Source organism: Vulpes lagopus, chromosome 9 (assembly GCF_018345385.1).
Source record: "Vulpes lagopus strain Blue_001 chromosome 9, ASM1834538v1, whole genome shotgun sequence".
NCBI lineage: Eukaryota > Metazoa > Chordata > Mammalia > Carnivora > Canidae > Vulpes > Vulpes lagopus.
The window spans coordinates 63,623,699-63,642,451 of NC_054832.1; the positions used below are offsets into that span (position 1 = coordinate 63,623,699).

General features: G+C 33.6%; 1 protein-coding gene across 1 annotated transcript in view; it reads left to right on the forward strand.

Annotated features, from left to right (window-relative positions):
• The window catches only part of ARFGEF1 (ADP ribosylation factor guanine nucleotide exchange factor 1), a 141,409-nt gene that overhangs the window by 103,807 nt on the left and 18,849 nt on the right, over positions 1–18,753 (forward strand). The window contains exons 23-32 of the mRNA XM_041769300.1: positions 4,877–4,967; positions 9,720–9,760; positions 9,852–10,021; positions 10,369–10,520; positions 10,662–10,834; positions 11,628–11,788; positions 12,742–12,872; positions 15,922–16,051; positions 17,134–17,269; positions 17,353–17,491. Of these exons, the coding sequence (XP_041625234.1) occupies positions 4,877–4,967; positions 9,720–9,760; positions 9,852–10,021; positions 10,369–10,520; positions 10,662–10,834; positions 11,628–11,788; positions 12,742–12,872; positions 15,922–16,051; positions 17,134–17,269; positions 17,353–17,491 (1,324 nt within the window). The remainder of the gene's footprint in view (positions 1–4,876; positions 4,968–9,719; positions 9,761–9,851; positions 10,022–10,368; positions 10,521–10,661; positions 10,835–11,627; positions 11,789–12,741; positions 12,873–15,921; positions 16,052–17,133; positions 17,270–17,352; positions 17,492–18,753) is intronic.

Genomic DNA, 18,753 nt, shown 5'->3' on the forward strand with positions numbered 1-18,753 from the left:
TGTAGAGAATTAGACCATTTTTGCCCGATCTAGTTTGCAAAATTAAGTTACCCTTAATCTAAATCTCATAGTTGGTGGTAGGAGAAAGGTACAATTTAAAATGATTTGTTTTTAATGCTGAACAGGTAACTTAAATGAGTGAAGGCTTATATAAGATGACAAATAGTTGGGGCAACTGGAGAAAGCATTCACATTCAGATTTTCTAAAGGCACTATGCAGTTCTTACCAATTCTTATACTTGTATAGAAACTTTCCCATGGTTTGTCTGATTGGTGTGGCCAGGAACTTGCAGATTTAACACAGTAGAATAAAGGAAAATAATAGTGAGAATGGCTACAGAAGAACTAAAGACAATACATTTTTAGTCCTAATGGAAAGCATACCACCAGGGAAGAAGCAGCATTTAGACTGTCTTTGGGGTTTGAATTCTTTTGTACATCTTCCTTACTGTGTACAAGTTACTTTCACTCTCTGAGCTTTGGTTTCCACTTCTGCAAACCAATAGAAATACCTACCTATAGAGGTCTTAGGATTAAATAAAAATGTGTATAAATGGCCTTAGTACAGTGGCTGGTGTATTAATGGTTTGTGGATTGTTCTCTCTCCATTTTCCCCACCCCACTTCCGTCCAAGAAATCTAAAGGCATGATTTAAGGAGAGCAGGAGTGGGGGAAAGAGCAGAAAAAAAAAAAATACATATCTGAAATGAAATCTAAGAATATTTACCTTTTAAGGTTTTTCTTTTACTTTAGTACTATATCTCTAGATATAGTCTTTTTGTCTTTTAGTGATTTCTCTGTTGTTCCTCGCAGTAAAAATTCATAAGAAATACAAAAAAACTTCGTGTTTGAAAAATGATCCATAGAGAAAGAAGAAACACCAGGACCATGTTGTGCCTTCAAGTCGAACTAGGGACAGTTATTTGCTAGTGATATTTCAACTGTGGCAGCCAGCAGTGCAGTTCTTACCCCAGGTGTATCTTAGATGCTCTGGTTCTGGGAGGTGAAGGTACAGACCTAATAACTTGGTTACCCAGCAGGTTTTAGAACTGGTGAGCACCTTCATGGTGACTTACATAACCTGGAAGTGTGATATACAGTTGAAAAGTATTTACCAACAAGTGAAATGAATGTGCCTTGATTCAGTAACTTTTGAAAGGCTTTTTTAAATTTGTTTTTTGAAAAGGGCTTGGGAGTATAGGAATGCTAAAATAATAACAGGTGCAAATTGCCAGGGCTTAATTTTGGTATTTTATTTTTACACTAAAAATAAAATACCAGTGGAGTATTTTATCTTCTAAAAGTTTTAGTCAAAGAGAAATAATGATACTTGCTGATATTGCTTCCTAGTATACATGAAAGTAAATTAAAATTAATTTGATCATTACTGTTGAGCTACTTAAGTTGTTAGGGATGAGATAACCTACCTTCTCACTTCAGGAAAAGGGAATTTACATAAAAATAAACACTTTCTGGATCTGGAAATGAAATACAAAGTTCAGACTTCCAAGCCACTCAAGCAAGCAGCCATATTCTTCATCTGTCTATCATACTTTATCTAGATTTCATCTCATGTCATCTACTTCCCTTTCTCACCTGCTCCATTCTCCATTCATTCCTGATTGATTAGGTCTCTCATTTTTGAGTCTATAACCTAGAGGGATTCATTCTGTTGATTTGGCCCCTGTTGGGCAGAGTATTACCTTTAGGCCATTTCATTGGTTATCGGCTAGCCCAGTGTGGCAGATGTCCAGCTCTGTCCATCTGTGCCCTGTCACTTACTCAGGCAACAGAGTTTTTCTTCAGCAGGATGCTGTAGTCAGAATTCAAGCTAGAAGAATATGTAGTCCAGACGTTGGAGGAGATGTAACTGTGTGTGTGTGTGTGTGTGTGTATGTGTGTGTGTGTATGGTTTTTAAAAATAATATCCTCCTTTATTGACAACATCCATCTCCAGGTAGTCCATGTAACCACATTAATAGAGCTGAGTGGAGGTTTATTGGACATTCTGACTGATATGATACAAGTCTGTATTTCTACTTTTTGGAAACATGAAACTTTTAATTATTAAGAATACATAGCATATGATTATTAGAATTATATGCATACTATTCTTTTAAGGTGTATATCAAAGTTTAAAAATTCAGTGGTTTGAGGACACCTGAGTGGCTCAGCAGTTGAGCGTCTGTCTTTGGCTCAGGCCATGATCCAGGCTCCCCGCAAGGAGCCTGCTTCTCTCTCTGCCTATGTCTCCGCCTCTCTCTCTGTGTCTCTCATGAATAAATAAATAAAAATCGTAAAAATAAATAAATAAATAAATAAATAAATAAATAAATAAATAAAATTCATTGGTTTTGTCATATAAATCTTAAGTGAATATTCACACCTACCTCTTTGTTCTTTATCTGAATATTTGTGTTTTTGAGTAATTTGATTGGTAAAGCTGAAACTATTAGCCTATCATGTTCCAGTGTTATACAGAATTTTGAAAGATTTCATGTGCTTTTAAAATAGGTTCTTTGGATTGCTAAACATTTTATATATTTTTTTGATTCTTCTAAATATATTTATTAATGATTACAGATTATTCAAGTATAATAAAAGCTCTTAAATATAAAAATAAAAGCTTTCTAGGAAAGACATTCAAATAATATGCAAAGGAACTTTTGTGGTGATGGGCATTACTTTTTCTCATAGATTTTTTATCGTTAAATTCCTGTAGTGTGCTAATGTGCTTCAAGTCCAGTGTTGCTTGACCCTATTTCCCTAGGTACCCCAATTCTCTGTCACTTATTTTAGGCTTTCATCTTTGTTCACTTGTATTAAATAGACTCTTTTAATTTGTCTTTGTAGCTCTTGTATCTCTTCCTATTTCACTGTGTTTTACAGATACTACCAGAATAACTTTTTAGAAAATAGGTTGTATCATGTCGGTCTTCTAAAAGGTCTGTTGTTCCCTGTTTACAATCTTTTTTTTAAAGATTTATTTATTTATTTGAGAGGGAAATAAAGCAAGGGTGGGGTGAGGGACAGAGGGAAAGGAGCAGACTCCCCATCAGGCAGTGAGCCCGACCTATAGGGTATACCCCAGGACCAAGATCATAAACTGAGCTGAAATCAGGAGTCTGTCACTTAACTGACTGAGCCACAATACAGGTGCCCTGTATTGTTCCGTTTTCAAAAGTAGTACATTAAACATAACAGTCAAGGTTCTTCACATTTTAATTTTAGCCCATCTTTCCAGCTTCATCTCCTTACTACTATTCACTCCTTTCTCTCTCATCCCCAGCCAGATCCTCCATTATGGCTATAACCAAGTGTGTTAAAATGTGTTTGCTTTCATCCTTCTGTTAGTTTACATATGCTGCTCCTTCTACCTAAATTTTCCTTTTGCCTCCTTTTCTACATGATCATCCTTCTAGGTCCAACTTGAATAAATATGTCATTATATATGAAACCCTTCCATGAGCTAACAATCCTATTCTCTCTCGCCTACCAGAATTAGTTGTATTTAACAAAACTTTTATTATATGTCATTAGTTTTATCTTAGTGATGAAGTAATTACTATGTTTTACTAAAGTTGGTTGTAAGTCTGTCTCAGTCTGTCTCTCCTCGTAAATTATAAACTCTCTGCAGTCAACAATCACATCTTTTTCACATTGTTTAGTTCCTGGAAGAGAATTTAAATTCAGCTGCTTTAAATAATATCATCTATTGTGGCTGCATACGTAAAGGCATTTAGTGAGTGATCAGTTTAGTCAACAAATATTTGTTAACATCTGCTTTAGACTTAATATTGAGTGAGGTTGATAAATAACAACAAAAAATGTGTATGACTTGGTTCCTTGCCTTAGGGAGCTTTTTGTGCTGAGAAGGCAACATCAACACACCTATAGTAATTTATGAGAAACTATATGGAAGAAATCCTGATTTGACTGTTATTTAAACAAATGCTTAGTTCAGGGGAACAATGGGAGGAATCCTTCTTGAGAACTCAAATTGGGTTTTAGATAGTTGATGGATAGACTGAACAGACATATAATGGCTAGAATGTTGCAGGGTACTGCCTTAAATGCTAGGCTTAAAAACTTTATGCTTTATCCTGAAAGTAATAGTAAGCAAAATGAATGTGATGATATAGAAAAATTAACCTGACAGGAGACTGAAAAGAGAGATTGAAGAGGGGAAAAATTAGTAGCAGAGAAAGCAGTCAGGAAACTGTCCATAATCTGGCCCTGAAATTATAAGACTCTAACCTAAGTAGGAATGAGAATGAAGGAGTGATACCAAAACAAGTCAAAAGAAAGATTTAATGACTGGTGGAGGATAATTGGGAAGTTAAGAGTTTGAAAACTGGGAAAATTGTTTTTGCTGTCTGGCATAGGGAACCAGTTTTTGAGGGAAAGAGAAATGGTTCCTTTGAATGAGAAGATATTAGAAAATACAGGTAAAATTTCCAGTAAGTGTTTGTAAATAGAGGACTAGAGATTAAATGACAGGGAGATCTAATGGAATTGAGAATCATCCTAAGGAAGGTAGCATTGGAACTGCAGTTAGTGCTGTTCCTTAAACATTAAGTGAAATTATGCCTACTGTCATTAATTTTGTGATCTGAATTCTCAGTGCCCCTAATTTGTTGATCTCTGAGCCCAGTTTGTCTTTATAACCATTCATGTCTATATGCCACTTAATATAGTTAATTAAACACATTTGGCCTTGATATAGGTCACTGATGCTAAAAAAAAATTATTTACCAAAAGCTTGCTTTCTTTCATTAGGAAAATAACTGATTTTGGAAGTATGTTTTAGAAATGTAAGTGTATTCTTCCACTGAATTATTTTCAGACTGAAATGACTCTCTTTTATGTGTGGTAGTTGGAGGAAATGTGGACTGGAAGCAGATAGCAAGTATTCAGGAATCCATCGGAGAAACCAGTTCTCAAAGTGTTGTTGTTGCTGTAGATAGGTAAGGTATTTATTTTATTCCCTTTTCAAATGACTACTGGTTTAATTCTGTAGCATTTAGGTACATTTTGCTCAGTAGTGGTAAAGAAAAAAAAAAAGAAAGAAAGAAAAATCATTGCCAAAATAACTTTCCTAAAGTTACCTAAGACTGTATTGTGATATATGGTGATTTAGGTGATGAAGTACCTATAATTTTGCTCTTTAGATCTTGAAATATAAGGAGATAAACAGTATGAAATTTAACTTAAAATAGATATTGGTGAACATTAAGAAAATGGTAATCTTGATGAAAAAGAACACATTTTATTTCCTTTATAGAAAGCTAATTGCTCTTATTATCCCTATATGAAAATGGAATGTAATCTGTCTTTCAAGTCCTATTTGATATAAGACTGCATTATGGGTAAATGAAGGATTTGCTGGCAATTCTTATAGTAAGCTTCTTTGGAAAGGACTTTGGAATTTGTATATTATATACATTATCATATTTAGTTTGTTTTCTAAAAGTAAGCCCGTACTAAGTATTCCTTTGAGATTAGCTTTTTCTAGATGAATGCCCATATATTTGAAACTTAACATTTTACAACACTGACATTTAAATGTATTTATTACTTCTGATGAAACTTTCAGAAATATATGCATTTTTTTCTTGGTGCTTGGAGACTTCTGCTAATCCAGAATTATTTCAGATAAAACTTAATGCTCTAAGTACAGACTGAACAAGAGTATTCAGTGGCTGGTCACCATGGAAATATTCCCTGCAACTTTTTCCTTGAAAAGAACTCTTAATCTCCACTTGCTGACTTTTTTTTTTTTTTTTTTTTTTTTTTTTTTTTGTGAGGGAAGGAGGTCATTTGCCTTTTCCCTGTGAAGGCTGAAGAAAGATTGCATATCCTTTTATACCCACTATATAACTTGAAGGCTTACCATGTGCTTGGCACTTTTCGAAGTGCTTTCCATGTATTACTTCATTTAATACTTACAGTAACTTCATGAGATGAGTATTATTATTGTCTTTAATTTACAAATGAAGAAACTGAGACAGAGGAGGCCTAAATAATTTGATTATCCCCACAACTAATTTTGACCTGATTATTGTTGCAATAACTGTTTCACCCACAGAGAATTAGGAGGAGTGATGTCAGGACATACACTCAGGCAGCATATCTATCTCTTGAGTGTATACGCTTAGCCTCTCCACCACTCTGCTTGCATGTACAACTGGAGAGGAGTGTAATAATCTGCTCTTCTGACAGGGTAACTTGTTTCCAAATGATTTTCTTGCCTTGCAAAAAAATCCTCTTTACTATCATAATGAGAATCTCTTCAGGCAAGAGTTAACATTTTACCTACTATTTATTTCCATAGTTTATTTTGTATGACCATACCCGATTCTGATTTATCCATCCATCCACTTTTTGTTGCAGGGAGACATAGAATTCATTTGACTAAATGATATGCCTCTCCATTTTAAGAATTTAAGATATTTTAGAGAAGTCTGAAACAAATTGTTAGTACTTTGTTGTCTCAAATTCGCCATCACCAGATAACTTCTGCAAACATAAATCCAATGTCCAATTTGATATAAAACATCAACATTTAAATTTTAGCTTATAGTAAAAGCATTAAAAGTTATATCTTTGATTTACTATAAGATACTCTTGTGTGATGCATTTTACTTTCTCATTAAATTTCTTCTGAATTTCTTTCTCAGTATCTGAGTATATTTTTATATGTAATATTCTGACTCTAATTCATAAGCTAAGTCAGTTAGATAACCTGGGTAATTCAAGTCAGTGGTGCACATAGTCTTAGGCATCATCCTGGAAAGTTCTATACCTGTCCTGCAAAAAAATCATTTTCTTGTCCTTAGGTTTGTTCTGAATAATCTGTTATGACAAGTATAGAAAATAAACATGAAAAATCATAGTAATTCTTTTTGCTTAATTATTTATAGCTTCTGTTTCTTAAGAGAAAAAAACATGATTCAATTAAAAGTTATTTTGTGTAAGAATAGATTTTATCCAGGAATGACTTACTGCTAAAAGTTTAAAAAAAAAAAAAAACAGTACCATAGTTTTTGTTTTTATTAATTTTAAGCACACAGATCTAGCTTTATATTGGCCTATCTCACACTTTGGAACATTCCATCACCTATCAGAAAATACATGTAGCACATCCCCAGTTGTGTTTGATCATAAATATCCTCCAATTAGGTCTAAAAAACCAGTGTTACCTTATATTTTCACTGTGAAAACTTTTTACATGTAGTTTGCCTTTGCATTGCATACAGTTTAAAGTTTATGGAGGTCCAGAATCGTCAGGTTTTGTCAACTTTTTTGGAGGGGGGTGGGTATTGCTGCTTGCTTTGCTTTCATTTTGTGGCTGGAACAGTAATCTATCAATTTGTTTTCCTGTTCTTGCTTTTAAGGATATGTCTTTTAATAATAACACACAGGATTCTCGTGCTTCTGTCCTTTGCTTTTTGTACAGGGAATGCAGAATCCATTTCATAGACTGATTTTATGAAATATAGCTCTGTTCTCTTGCCTTAGTTTATGAAGGCTTAACTTTACATGCCTCCACAGACTGCTTTGCTCTACCATATGGCTTATCTGTAGTGGAGCATGACTAGAAATAAAGTGACCCCTCAGAGGCTACCAAAGTGAGTAGGAATTTGAATGCCTTTTTTCAGGATGTATGCTCCTGAAATAAATTCTGTCATCCTGAGTCTATAAACTTGTCTGCTACTGGTATTTCTTTGTCCTTATTCTCCATGATTTCAGGGCCTTCAATTTGTTGCTTCTTTCCCATGTAGTTGTATATAATCTCCATCTCTGCCACTACTCTTTGTCATTAGCTTCCTTCTCAGTTTAAAGAAAATTTTTTTCCTTCTTCCTTTTCTTGCTGTTTCTCCTGTATACTATTTAGTTTTACCTCTGTGGTATTTTTTTTTTTTATAGCCATTGCCTATGAGAATATATGTGGTTTGAGAAATCACCTAATGACATTTATAATGTGTACTCTAGCTATTTTCATTTTTGTTTATGCAAGAAGTTGTAGGCTTTTTATATTTTTAATTTCTGGATCCAGTCTAACCACTGGATTAAATGGGGTCTTATTATTCTATTCCCTCCCCGACCCCCATGGTATTCTCAGCTAGGTCTTTGAATTATTTTGTTGTACTGACAAGAACAATAGAAAAACTTAAAATATTCCTTTAGCAGATCAGATTCTGAGTCATCATGTTGTTGGTTTTTAGGCTATTTTTCCTGTCTTGTATTTGTTACTCATTGCCAGGACACATGGACAGACATTCAAGGGCAGTGAGGTTAAAAAAATCATGATATACTCACAGCATGGATATAGTAGACATTGTAGGAAAAAAACGATATACTTTAAATGTTTATGTTTTGTTATGTTTATGTTTTCAGGTAAGTGTGAGGCAGTGTATCAGAGTAATAAAGAGGGTGAAGTATATCCATCCTGATTTGTTTTGTTGTTGTTGTTGTTGTTGTTGTTGTTGTTGTTGTTGTTTTATCCATCCTGATTTGAATCTTGGCTGTAGCACTTACTAGTTCTGTGACTTTAAGGAAGTTATTAAATATCTTTGTGCCTCAGTTTCTATGTTTATAAAATTAGAAGTATACTAGTTCCTACTTCACAGGGTATTTGTGATTACTAAGTGAGTGGATATATATTATAAAACACTGAGCACCCACTTTGTGATTGTTGGTAGCTATTACTGTTACTATGATTACATTTATTTATTTGTTTATTTGTTTATTTATTTATTTATTTATTTAAAATTATTTTAGAGAGAGAGCAAGCAGGGGGGAGAGGCAGAGGGAGAGAGCATCCTAAGCTGACTCCACACTAAGCACAGAGCCCGACACAGGGCTCAATCTCATGACCCTGAGATCATAATTTAAGGTGAAACCAAGAGTCAGTTCCTTAACTGATGGAGCCACCCAGGTGCTCCCAATTCCTTTATTTCTAAGCTTAATATTTGACCTGCTCCTTCCTTTACCTTTTTGCCATGCAAGTCCTGTAGTACACAATGTAAATTGAGGAGTATCAGTTTACTCTTGAAGGTACATTATACCTTTGGTTACAAAACCAGGGCATGGTTAAGAATATAGACCTTGAAATAAGACTAATAGGTTTATGCTGAAGTCTTTTATGAAACTTCAAAACAATGAAAAAGCTCAGTGAAGAAATCTGGGCAAAGCTAGACAGGACAGCTTACCTATAAACATTTGAATTTTCCAAAAAAAGTTAGTTATTTAGCCACTTCTTGGTTAAATTATTGGAGACTGTTTGCAATTGCTTGTAATTTAACATAAATGAGTTTTCTAATCAAACATGTTACCTGAAAAACGAAGAATTTTTCATCTTAGGACATGTTTATTGCTAGTAGATAATCAGGAAGAATTGAAAAAATCCTCTGTTTTGCACTGTGCCAATTATCATTTAGTTTTACAATTGATATTTTTCTTATTCTTAGAGTCTTGTAAGCTACTAATAAAATTACAACAATATATTCTCAATTATATGCAAAGGAGGGAGGGAGGAACATCCAAACTATACTTGTTATTAAATGATATGATAAAATACTAATTTGACTGCCTTATTCTTTGTTACCTTAAACCAGATTTAAAGTAGCAAGTACCTCAGACTACTTACTTTTTTGAATTGATGAAACAGACATAGGACTTTATAAATTTTTGAATTATATGTTTCTTTCCTTTAGAATATTTACAGGGTCTACAAGGCTAGATGGAAATGCTATTGGTAAGTATATATATTTATTTCATTTATAATTTTTTTTTGGCTAAAAGTCTTGAAACTTAAGCTAAACAATGTAAATCTATTTATATTATAGTGGATTTTGTCCGTTGGCTCTGTGCCGTGTCTATGGATGAATTACTTTCCACTACACATCCAAGAATGTTTAGTCTACAAAAAATAGTAGAAATATCATATTACAACATGGGAAGAATAAGATTGCAGTGGTCTCGAATTTGGGAGGTTATTGGCGATCATTTTAATAAGGTATTTAAATAGTTATAAGATTTGCTTACATTTATAATTTTAAACAATTCCTTATAATCTAATTGAGACTTTTTCCTTTTCTAGCTTTTTTAAATTACATTTTTGTAATTGAAATTAGAAAACCCTTTGAATCCTTTCTTTTTAGAAGTGATTGCAGCAGGTTTTAAGAGTTTAGTTAAAATATGTTTCTCTTGTTGAGAAATTTTGTTAGTACACCTAGTGCCTTTGTGGAGAGTCTTAGGATTTACCTATCTACACTAGTCATTAGTCATATATTTTTTCTAAAAAATGAAGAAATAGATTTTCACTGCTGACATTAGCACCCTATATTTCTGTTGCCATTACAGGTTGGCTGTAATCCTAATGAAGATGTAGCTATTTTTGCAGTAGACTCCTTGAGGCAATTGTCAATGAAGTTTTTAGAGAAAGGGGAGCTTGCTAATTTCAGATTCCAGAAGGATTTCTTAAGACCATTTGAACATATAATGAAACGGAACAGGTATTATATTTGTTGAATTGCTTAATATCAGAAAAATACCTTATTATTTTCCACAGCAGGGGGAAAATCAGAAGAAAGGAAAAAAAAAAACTGATGGGTTTTATCTATATGCATATCCAAGCAATGATATTAATATTTTAGGTCTCCAACAATTCGAGATATGGTTGTACGGTGTATAGCACAAATGGTTAATTCTCAAGCTGCTAACATTCGGTCTGGATGGAAGAACATTTTCTCTGTGTTTCATCTAGCTGCATCTGATCAAGATGAAAGCATAGTGGAACTTGCATTCCAAACAACAGGGCACATTGTCAGTGAGTATTCTTCTGGCTATGTTCAAGTCAAAAAAATAATACAAATGTAAAATCAGGGGTCTATTCTATGTTTTAAGTTTACCAAGTTTTGCCTATAGAAACAGAGTAAAAATAATGACATATTGTTACTACATTATTATAATTAACATTCATTGAATGTTTACTGTATGGCAAGTATAGTATAGTAAGCACTTTGAATGTGTTTCCTCTGGTCTTTACAACTCTATGAGATAAGTAGCTTCATTATCCCTTTTTAAATAGATCAGGAAACTGAAGCCCAATGAGGTTAAGTGACTTGTATAAAGTGCATCATGGGGTTAGGATTCAAAGCCAGGGAGAGGTTTTTGAGTGCTACATTACAATATTATGCCACTACATTACACTAGCCTCTTTTGACTATAAAGGAGAATGAAATCCTGAGGATATAGGTTAAGCTGTCTGAAAGATAATAATGATGACCATTGTCATTTTTCATAGATTAAGAAACTGAAACACAGATAGTTTGAACATAATTTTGTATATTCACTCAACAACCGTTGATTCAGTACCAGCTGTATACCATCACTGTAGTATGTGCTGGCTTTATAGTGTAAAGAAAACACAGACCTGTGTCCCTCTCCCCACTACTCAAGACAGTCAAATAAGTGGTAATGAGAGACACGAAGCCTTGTCTGTTAGACATCAGAACCCTTCACCTTTAAGCATGCTTTACATCTAGGGATTGGTGTTTTTTGGTACAGTTAGGAATAATTGAAAAATTATAATTATTTTGATATATTTCCCACCCTTTTAGCTCTTGTGTTTGAAAAACACTTTCCAGCGACCATTGATTCTTTCCAGGATGCAGTGAAGTGTTTGTCTGAATTTGCGTGCAATGCAGCTTTCCCAGACACAAGTATGGAAGCAATTCGACTTATTCGCCATTGTGCAAAATATGTATCTGATAGACCTCAGGTATAGCATCATTTAGTAAACAAAATTTTGCTGAGTATTTATTTCCAGTCTGAGATTGAAGTTTATTGGTGAATTGAGGGGATATGAAGCATTTATTTTTCAGTAAACCCCAAAATTATTTGAGCTTGATTCTGACTTAAGTAGTTAGTAATGATAGCTATCATTTATTAAAAGTATCAGATGTTTTCCTAAGTGTAATGATAGCTGTCTTTTACTAAAGATGTCAGGTGTTTTTCTGAGTGTTTGATGCGTATTAACTCATTTAATGTTAACTTTATGGGGATATAGGTAGTGTTATAGCCCAATACAGGTAAGGAATCTGAGGCACAAAGGAGTTAAAAATTGTGTCCATGATTGCAGGGCTAGTAAAGGAGACCTAGGGTTTGAACCCAATCCTGTGTTTTTAGCCATGAACCCATACTATTGCTTGCATGTTGTACTGTGCAGCACTGAGGTTGACTGTCTGTGGATGAGTGTGGGCTTAAGCACTGAAATAAAAAGTTGAATTGGCAACCTGGCTGCCAACCTTAACTTGCATATCTGAATGTATCTCTGTAATTGTCATCAAGAGAAGTGATTCATTACAGATTTGGTAGTAAGATTTTCTTTACTACATACAAATGTGGATGTATGGGGTGCTTAGTACTTTTTTACATATATTGACTCATTTGACCTTTCACACTTCCCAGGGTGGCTTGTATGACTGCATGTGTCATAACCAGGGAAATAATAAAAATGGAAGCCTAATGTAACCTGGTGAATAGAGTAATACAGAAAAGCTGATCACAGAGTTGAAACTAAAACCAACTTCAGCTTTAGTGCAGTCCTCTTCATAGGCAGTTATAGTCTTAAATTGCTCACTTTTGATTTGTAAAGCATTCAAAAAGATTTTTGGAGAAATAATATACAGGTTTTATGTTTTGCCTTAAATATATCTACCTTTCTTCTTGAAGGCTTTCAAGGAGTACACAAGTGATGATATGAATGTGGCACCTGAAGACCGGGTGTGGGTGAGAGGATGGTTCCCAATTCTCTTTGAGTTATCCTGTATCATCAATAGATGCAAATTAGATGTAAGAACCAGGTAACAGTCATTGCTTGTAACTATAATTTTGAAAGGCTCATTTTGACTTAACTTTTCTTATGTGAACATAAGTTTAGTAGTTGAAGGCCATAAGTCCATAAGTCATGTGTTTTATCACATATAGTAATTATTTGATAGGCAGATTTAAAAATGTTAAATGGAGCAACAGTAAAAATAGAAATATTACTTTTCCTTCAGATTATAGTCTAGCATACTACTTTGAGTTTTAGCTTTTTTGTAATAGTTTACACATTCTGTCTTTTCATACATTTGTTTCTAATTAGAAATTGAAGTTAGTGGGAATATTTATTTCCTGATGAATGCTAGAAGAATTTCCAAATGCACATCCATGGTGGACTTTAGATAAAGAACCATTTCTCTTTGAAGACTGGTCAGTAACACAGTTTTGAATAATGTAGGTCTATTAAAAAAAGAGATGAGCTCTTTCAAAAGTATATTCTTAAGAAAAGATCTATATGAATGTGTAGTCCATTTGTAAAGAAACTATTATGCTTATAGTATTATAGTATAACTGGATAAGCATTCAATACACACTTCTTATGTTACAGCTCCTATCAATCCCATAGTAAAATTTTTATCCTACATATTTTACTGCCAAATTGAAATGACTGATTTCTATATCCTATTACCTGTCAACAGGTGCTTGAGACATCATGAGTTCAATTATATGTTTTTAAAAATCTGTCTTTTATGTATCCCATCTTCCTTTTAGGGGAGAATCAGTCATTTGAGCAGTTAACTTTATTGGATTTTCTAAAATTGGAAAGAGTAAATACAGACTTGTAACATATCAATGATAGAACTATAATGAAAGAATGAATCTTTCCTTCTTCCCCTTATGCCACAACCCCCCTCATCCCCATCCAAGGCGGAATTTGATACATATCCTAAGAAACTTCATTTTTATTTGTCATAACAGAAATTTTTATGAAATTAGGTAAGTAATCTAAAATAGGGCTCAAACCTTGGGAATTTGTCATAGAATTTAGAAATCACAAGACATTGAGAATTGTTTGGCAGTGGACCTGTTAGGAACTTGATAAAATTCACGATAGCCCCTGACTCATGTAAACTAAATTATTGAGATTTACAACTTTGAATTGTCCAGCCACGTCATTGGAGCAACTAACATACCTGACAGACACATCGTATAAACTTGGCACCTTCTCCTTGCCCTTGTTTATTTGTAGAAATTTATTTGATGAGGGACCTTCCTCCTTTATTAGTCTTTGAGCCTCTCCTTGTCTGGGACCATCTTGCTTTCCTTCTTGCCATATCCCATGTTCAGATTATGGATGAATTCTAGTTGTTAAAGAAAAGAGAAAACATGTATTCTAGTTAGTAAAGGAGAGGAAAAATATGAGTAAACTTGAGCAAAGTTTATCATATGAGTAAACTTTTTTCTTATTCCAGGATTGTAAGGGCTGATATTTAGATTACATTTTAAAATGTAATACCAGGGCAGCCCCTGTGGCGCAGTGGTTTAGTGCTGCCTGCAGCCCGGGGTGTGATCCTGGAGACCCGGGATCGAGTCCCACATCGGGCTCCCTGCATGGAGCCTGCTTCTCCCTCTGCCTGTGTCTCTGCCCCTCTCTCTCTCTCTCTCTCTCTCTCTCTGAATAAATAAATAAACCTTAAAAAAAATAAAATGTAATACCACAATTTGTATAACAGTTTAATTACATAGTACTTTCACATGTGTTCCCATTTGATTGCCTTAAAATTCTATAAATTTAGGGTTGGTTAATTAACCTAGGGTGTCAAATACTCTTTTTCCCTGTACCAGCAACTTAAGTATTGCTTTCAAAAAGATTTCTGGAATAGTGAAAATCCTTGGAAACCTCTGTAGGTCTGTGTTTGATTTGTGGGCCATGAAGAAACAGGATTCCCACATCTCCTTACCCCTAGCTCTGGGAGTTAGCATCCAGTTACTTAGAGTGGGAGGAAATGGATTTCAGGCTCAAGAAAAGGAGGAAGAGGGAGCCTTGTTTCATTGTAGGGGGAATCATGAATTTCAACAGGCTTCTCCCAAAGCAGAGAATGTATTTCTTCCACGGGAATTTTCTTATTATGGCTCCTTTACTTTTTCATTATATACATTAGATATCTTACAGATCAAATAAACTGCTGTGAACTCGCTGTACTAGACTGTTATAATATGCTTTACACGTTTATTTAACAAATGTTTATTTGGAGCCTGCTATGTGCCAGACGTGTATTAGGCCCAGAGGTAACATAGTAAATGAGTTGGACTGTGAACCAATCCTTATGGAGTCTTTCAAACAACATTTTGTTCTGGCTTACCGTCAGACCTTTTCAGAAATACAAACCTTTTCTAAATGGAAGGATACCAATTTTGCTAGAAAAAAGTAGCATATAGAAAGATTAAGTTTTTTAATGCATTGTTATAAGAAGGGATTATTATTTAGAAAAAGATATTAAGGAATTAGGAAGGCAATGTTGAGTTTTAACTTTAACACTTAAAAGACAGTGAATGTGATACTGAGCAGTTTATTTGTTCAGTAAACACTCTGTGCCTCCTGAGTGAGAAGCACTCCTCTATGCCTAGGATATAGAGTAGGAAATAAACTGCCCACATGAATATCTTAGTGGATCAGTTTTGTAAATCCTTTTCTTCAGAGATCCTATATGAATAATTACAGGGTTAGCAAAAAAGTCCTATAACTCTTTGTAAAAGATTTCCCAGAAACTAATTTTATGGTGATCATTCACAATCTTTAATTTTATTTACAATCTTAAATTGCTGGAATGATGAGTGGGAATGGAAGAAAAATGAAATAAAATATTTTAAGGCTAAGGCCTTTGGAATTTTTTCCTACATGACGCATTCCAAAGAAACCTGTTCTATAGCTGAAATTTCTTAAAACTGAATATCTCGTGTTAGTTTAAAACCAGCTTTAAATTTTTTCAGTAGCTTTATGACCTCTAAAATCTATTTTAAGAGAATCTGATATGGTATACTTTTTTGTATTATATTTTTTTTCCACTTGTGTTTTTATCATTTTAGGGGTTTAACAGTAATGTTCGAAATAATGAAAACTTATGGCCACACTTATGAAAAACACTGGTGGCAGGATTTATTTAGAATTGTTTTCAGAATCTTTGACAACATGAAATTGCCAGAACAGCAGACAGAGGTAAGAGAAAAAAATTTTCATTTGACACAGTCAAGTTAAAAGCGTTCTTAATATTTTCTCTAACAGTTTAGTAGATCAAATCTTAAAATCTTAAATCTTTCAAAAGAGAAAAAATTCCTAGCAAGTTTTTCATTGTAATAAAAAGTATATCTTTATAAAGAAAGAAAACTATTTGGGCATAGAACTGAGTTATAATGAATTGGTTGTTTTTTATTTTTGTTGAACTTCCAGTTTCTTCATTTTAATATTGCTACAACTATAGACACGAATAACGTTTTTTAGCATTCATAGCAACTTCTTATTCTGAAGTGAGTAAAGAATACATAGTATTCTTTTGTTTCTTGTATTTCAATGTCTTTTACTAAAAACCAATTATAGTATGCATTTCATTCAATGTAGGGAGAGAGCTTCAAGTTTTCTTGTTTTGTCCTATACAACTATATTAAATGCAAACATTAGAGACTTTCTGACCTGCAGGAAGTTTTACTTTAGATCTGTGATTTTTAAATCTACAGGTTGACTCTTACAGAAAACATTAATAAGTAGACATATGTATATGCACTGACACAAAACTGTATATGAAAATTTTATCAGCGAGTCCAGATTAGTCCTTTATGTATTTGAGAAAAATAAATTATTTAAACTTATTTTGTACGGCCTTATTTACCATTTGTAGTATTTTCAAGTAACCCTACTTCATGAAAGTTTTATTTTAAATTTATGCTAAACCCACTTGGTTAAATTCTTATTTCCCTTTTATGTTCGGTCATATTGTGGAGCAAGGCCAGCTGTTGATATTCATGCATATTGTTTGAGAAGTCATAATGTTAGTAGCAAGACAATTCAGTAGTAATTTTTTATAATCAAAAATAATGCAGAAAGTTATTTTACACATAATTTATTACAGAATAACAGAGAAAAATCTCAGATACTGAGTTGAGGTGAATGTAATATTCTAGAGGGAAGTAAGCGCTCTGAGAGGAACATGGACAGGCTTAGCTATTAAATATGCAAACATATTTCTTTTTTAATACTGGTGGTTGACAAATGGTCTAACCTTTTAATGACGTTTTTTCCCTTAGAAAGCGGAATGGATGACTACAACTTGTAATCATGCACTTTATGCGATCTGTGATGTATTCACCCAGTATTTAGAAGTACTCAGTGATGTACTTTTGGATGATATTTTTGCTCAACTATACTGGTGTGTGCAGCAAGGTAGGTCTATAGCAAATAGTGACACAAAGTGTTAAATATATGGCCCTGGTGATACATAAATGAATTGCTCTTTTCTTTTCCAGACAATGAGCAGTTAGCACGATCTGGTACAAACTGCTTAGAGAATGTTGTTATTCTGAATGGTGAGAAATTTACCCTAGAAATCTGGGATAAAACTTGTAACTGCACACTGGATATCTTCAAAACCACAATCCCACATGCGTAAGATTTTATACAACTTTATTTGTATCTTAAATGATAGACATAAAAAGCTTGATAGTAACTAGTGATTTTTTTTGACAGATTCTTTTAAAAATACCTCAGTGTTCCATGAATTTTTATTTATTGCAAATTGGACTCCTGTAAACCATTAACAAATACTTGTACTAAATTCTTTATAAACCAAACACTTTAGTCTGATTGGTCATATGGTCGTTGGTCATGTTGAAGTGATTCTACTGTAATAGGGTTTTATTTATCCAGATTAAAGCAAGCAGTGGTTTTGAATTTAAACAACAACAACATATATTTCATTACTATGATTTAATAATTTAAGGAAAATTTATTTGCAAGTATATTTTATAGTTAATTGTCATCTTCTAATGAATTAGTTCAAAATTGAATTGTAGTGAAGGAGCAGTTATCAATGGGGAAACTAAGACGTAGTCTCGCTAAATGACTAATAGCACCTGGATTATTTGTAGGACATACTTCAGTTTACTTCCCAGCTCAACCTTTGGGGCTCTCATACCTACACAAAGTTTTACTTTAGATCTGTTTAATAGGATGTTTTAAATCTGAGTTAAAACATCCGTAAGTAGAGACATATGTATGTACTGGCATAAAACTATATGAAAACTGAGTTCAGATTTTTAAGCATCATAAACTTTTTCATGACCTGAGTTAAATATGTGTTCACTAGTATGATCCCCTTGTAAGTATCCTAATAAGACATTGGAAGTCAAACGCACCTCTAGGAAAGCAGCCTCTAGGTGAGTCTACACAAAACAGACAAATACTGGTCAGTTTTTCTTATTTTTTGGTGCACGTTTTGTTGGAACAATGTACTTGACAAATAATCCATTTTTGTCAGAGTTTATTTGTAGCCTTTATGTCAAAAGACAGTCCGAATTCTTGCCTAGCTATTGTCCCTGTGAAATCTTAACAAAAACCAGCCAGGCTGAACATTCTTTGTTTTGTTTTTAGGAACTGCTTCTGTTTTAATTTATTGAATTACAAATTCAAATGAAGATGCATGATCTTAAAGATCATCTAATAAACATTTCTTAATAGAAAATAACTGCACCAGAGTTCTTTCCATATTGAATTGAAATGTATCTACCATCTGTCTACTCCATTCCCCAGGAGCTCCTGCTTCTCAGAAGCAAGAACTTGGGCCTTAATCATCTTTCTATTCCAAGTACCCAATCCAGGGATGGCAAGTTAGTTTCTTCTTTTGGGCCAAATTTCGTTTCATTTATTTT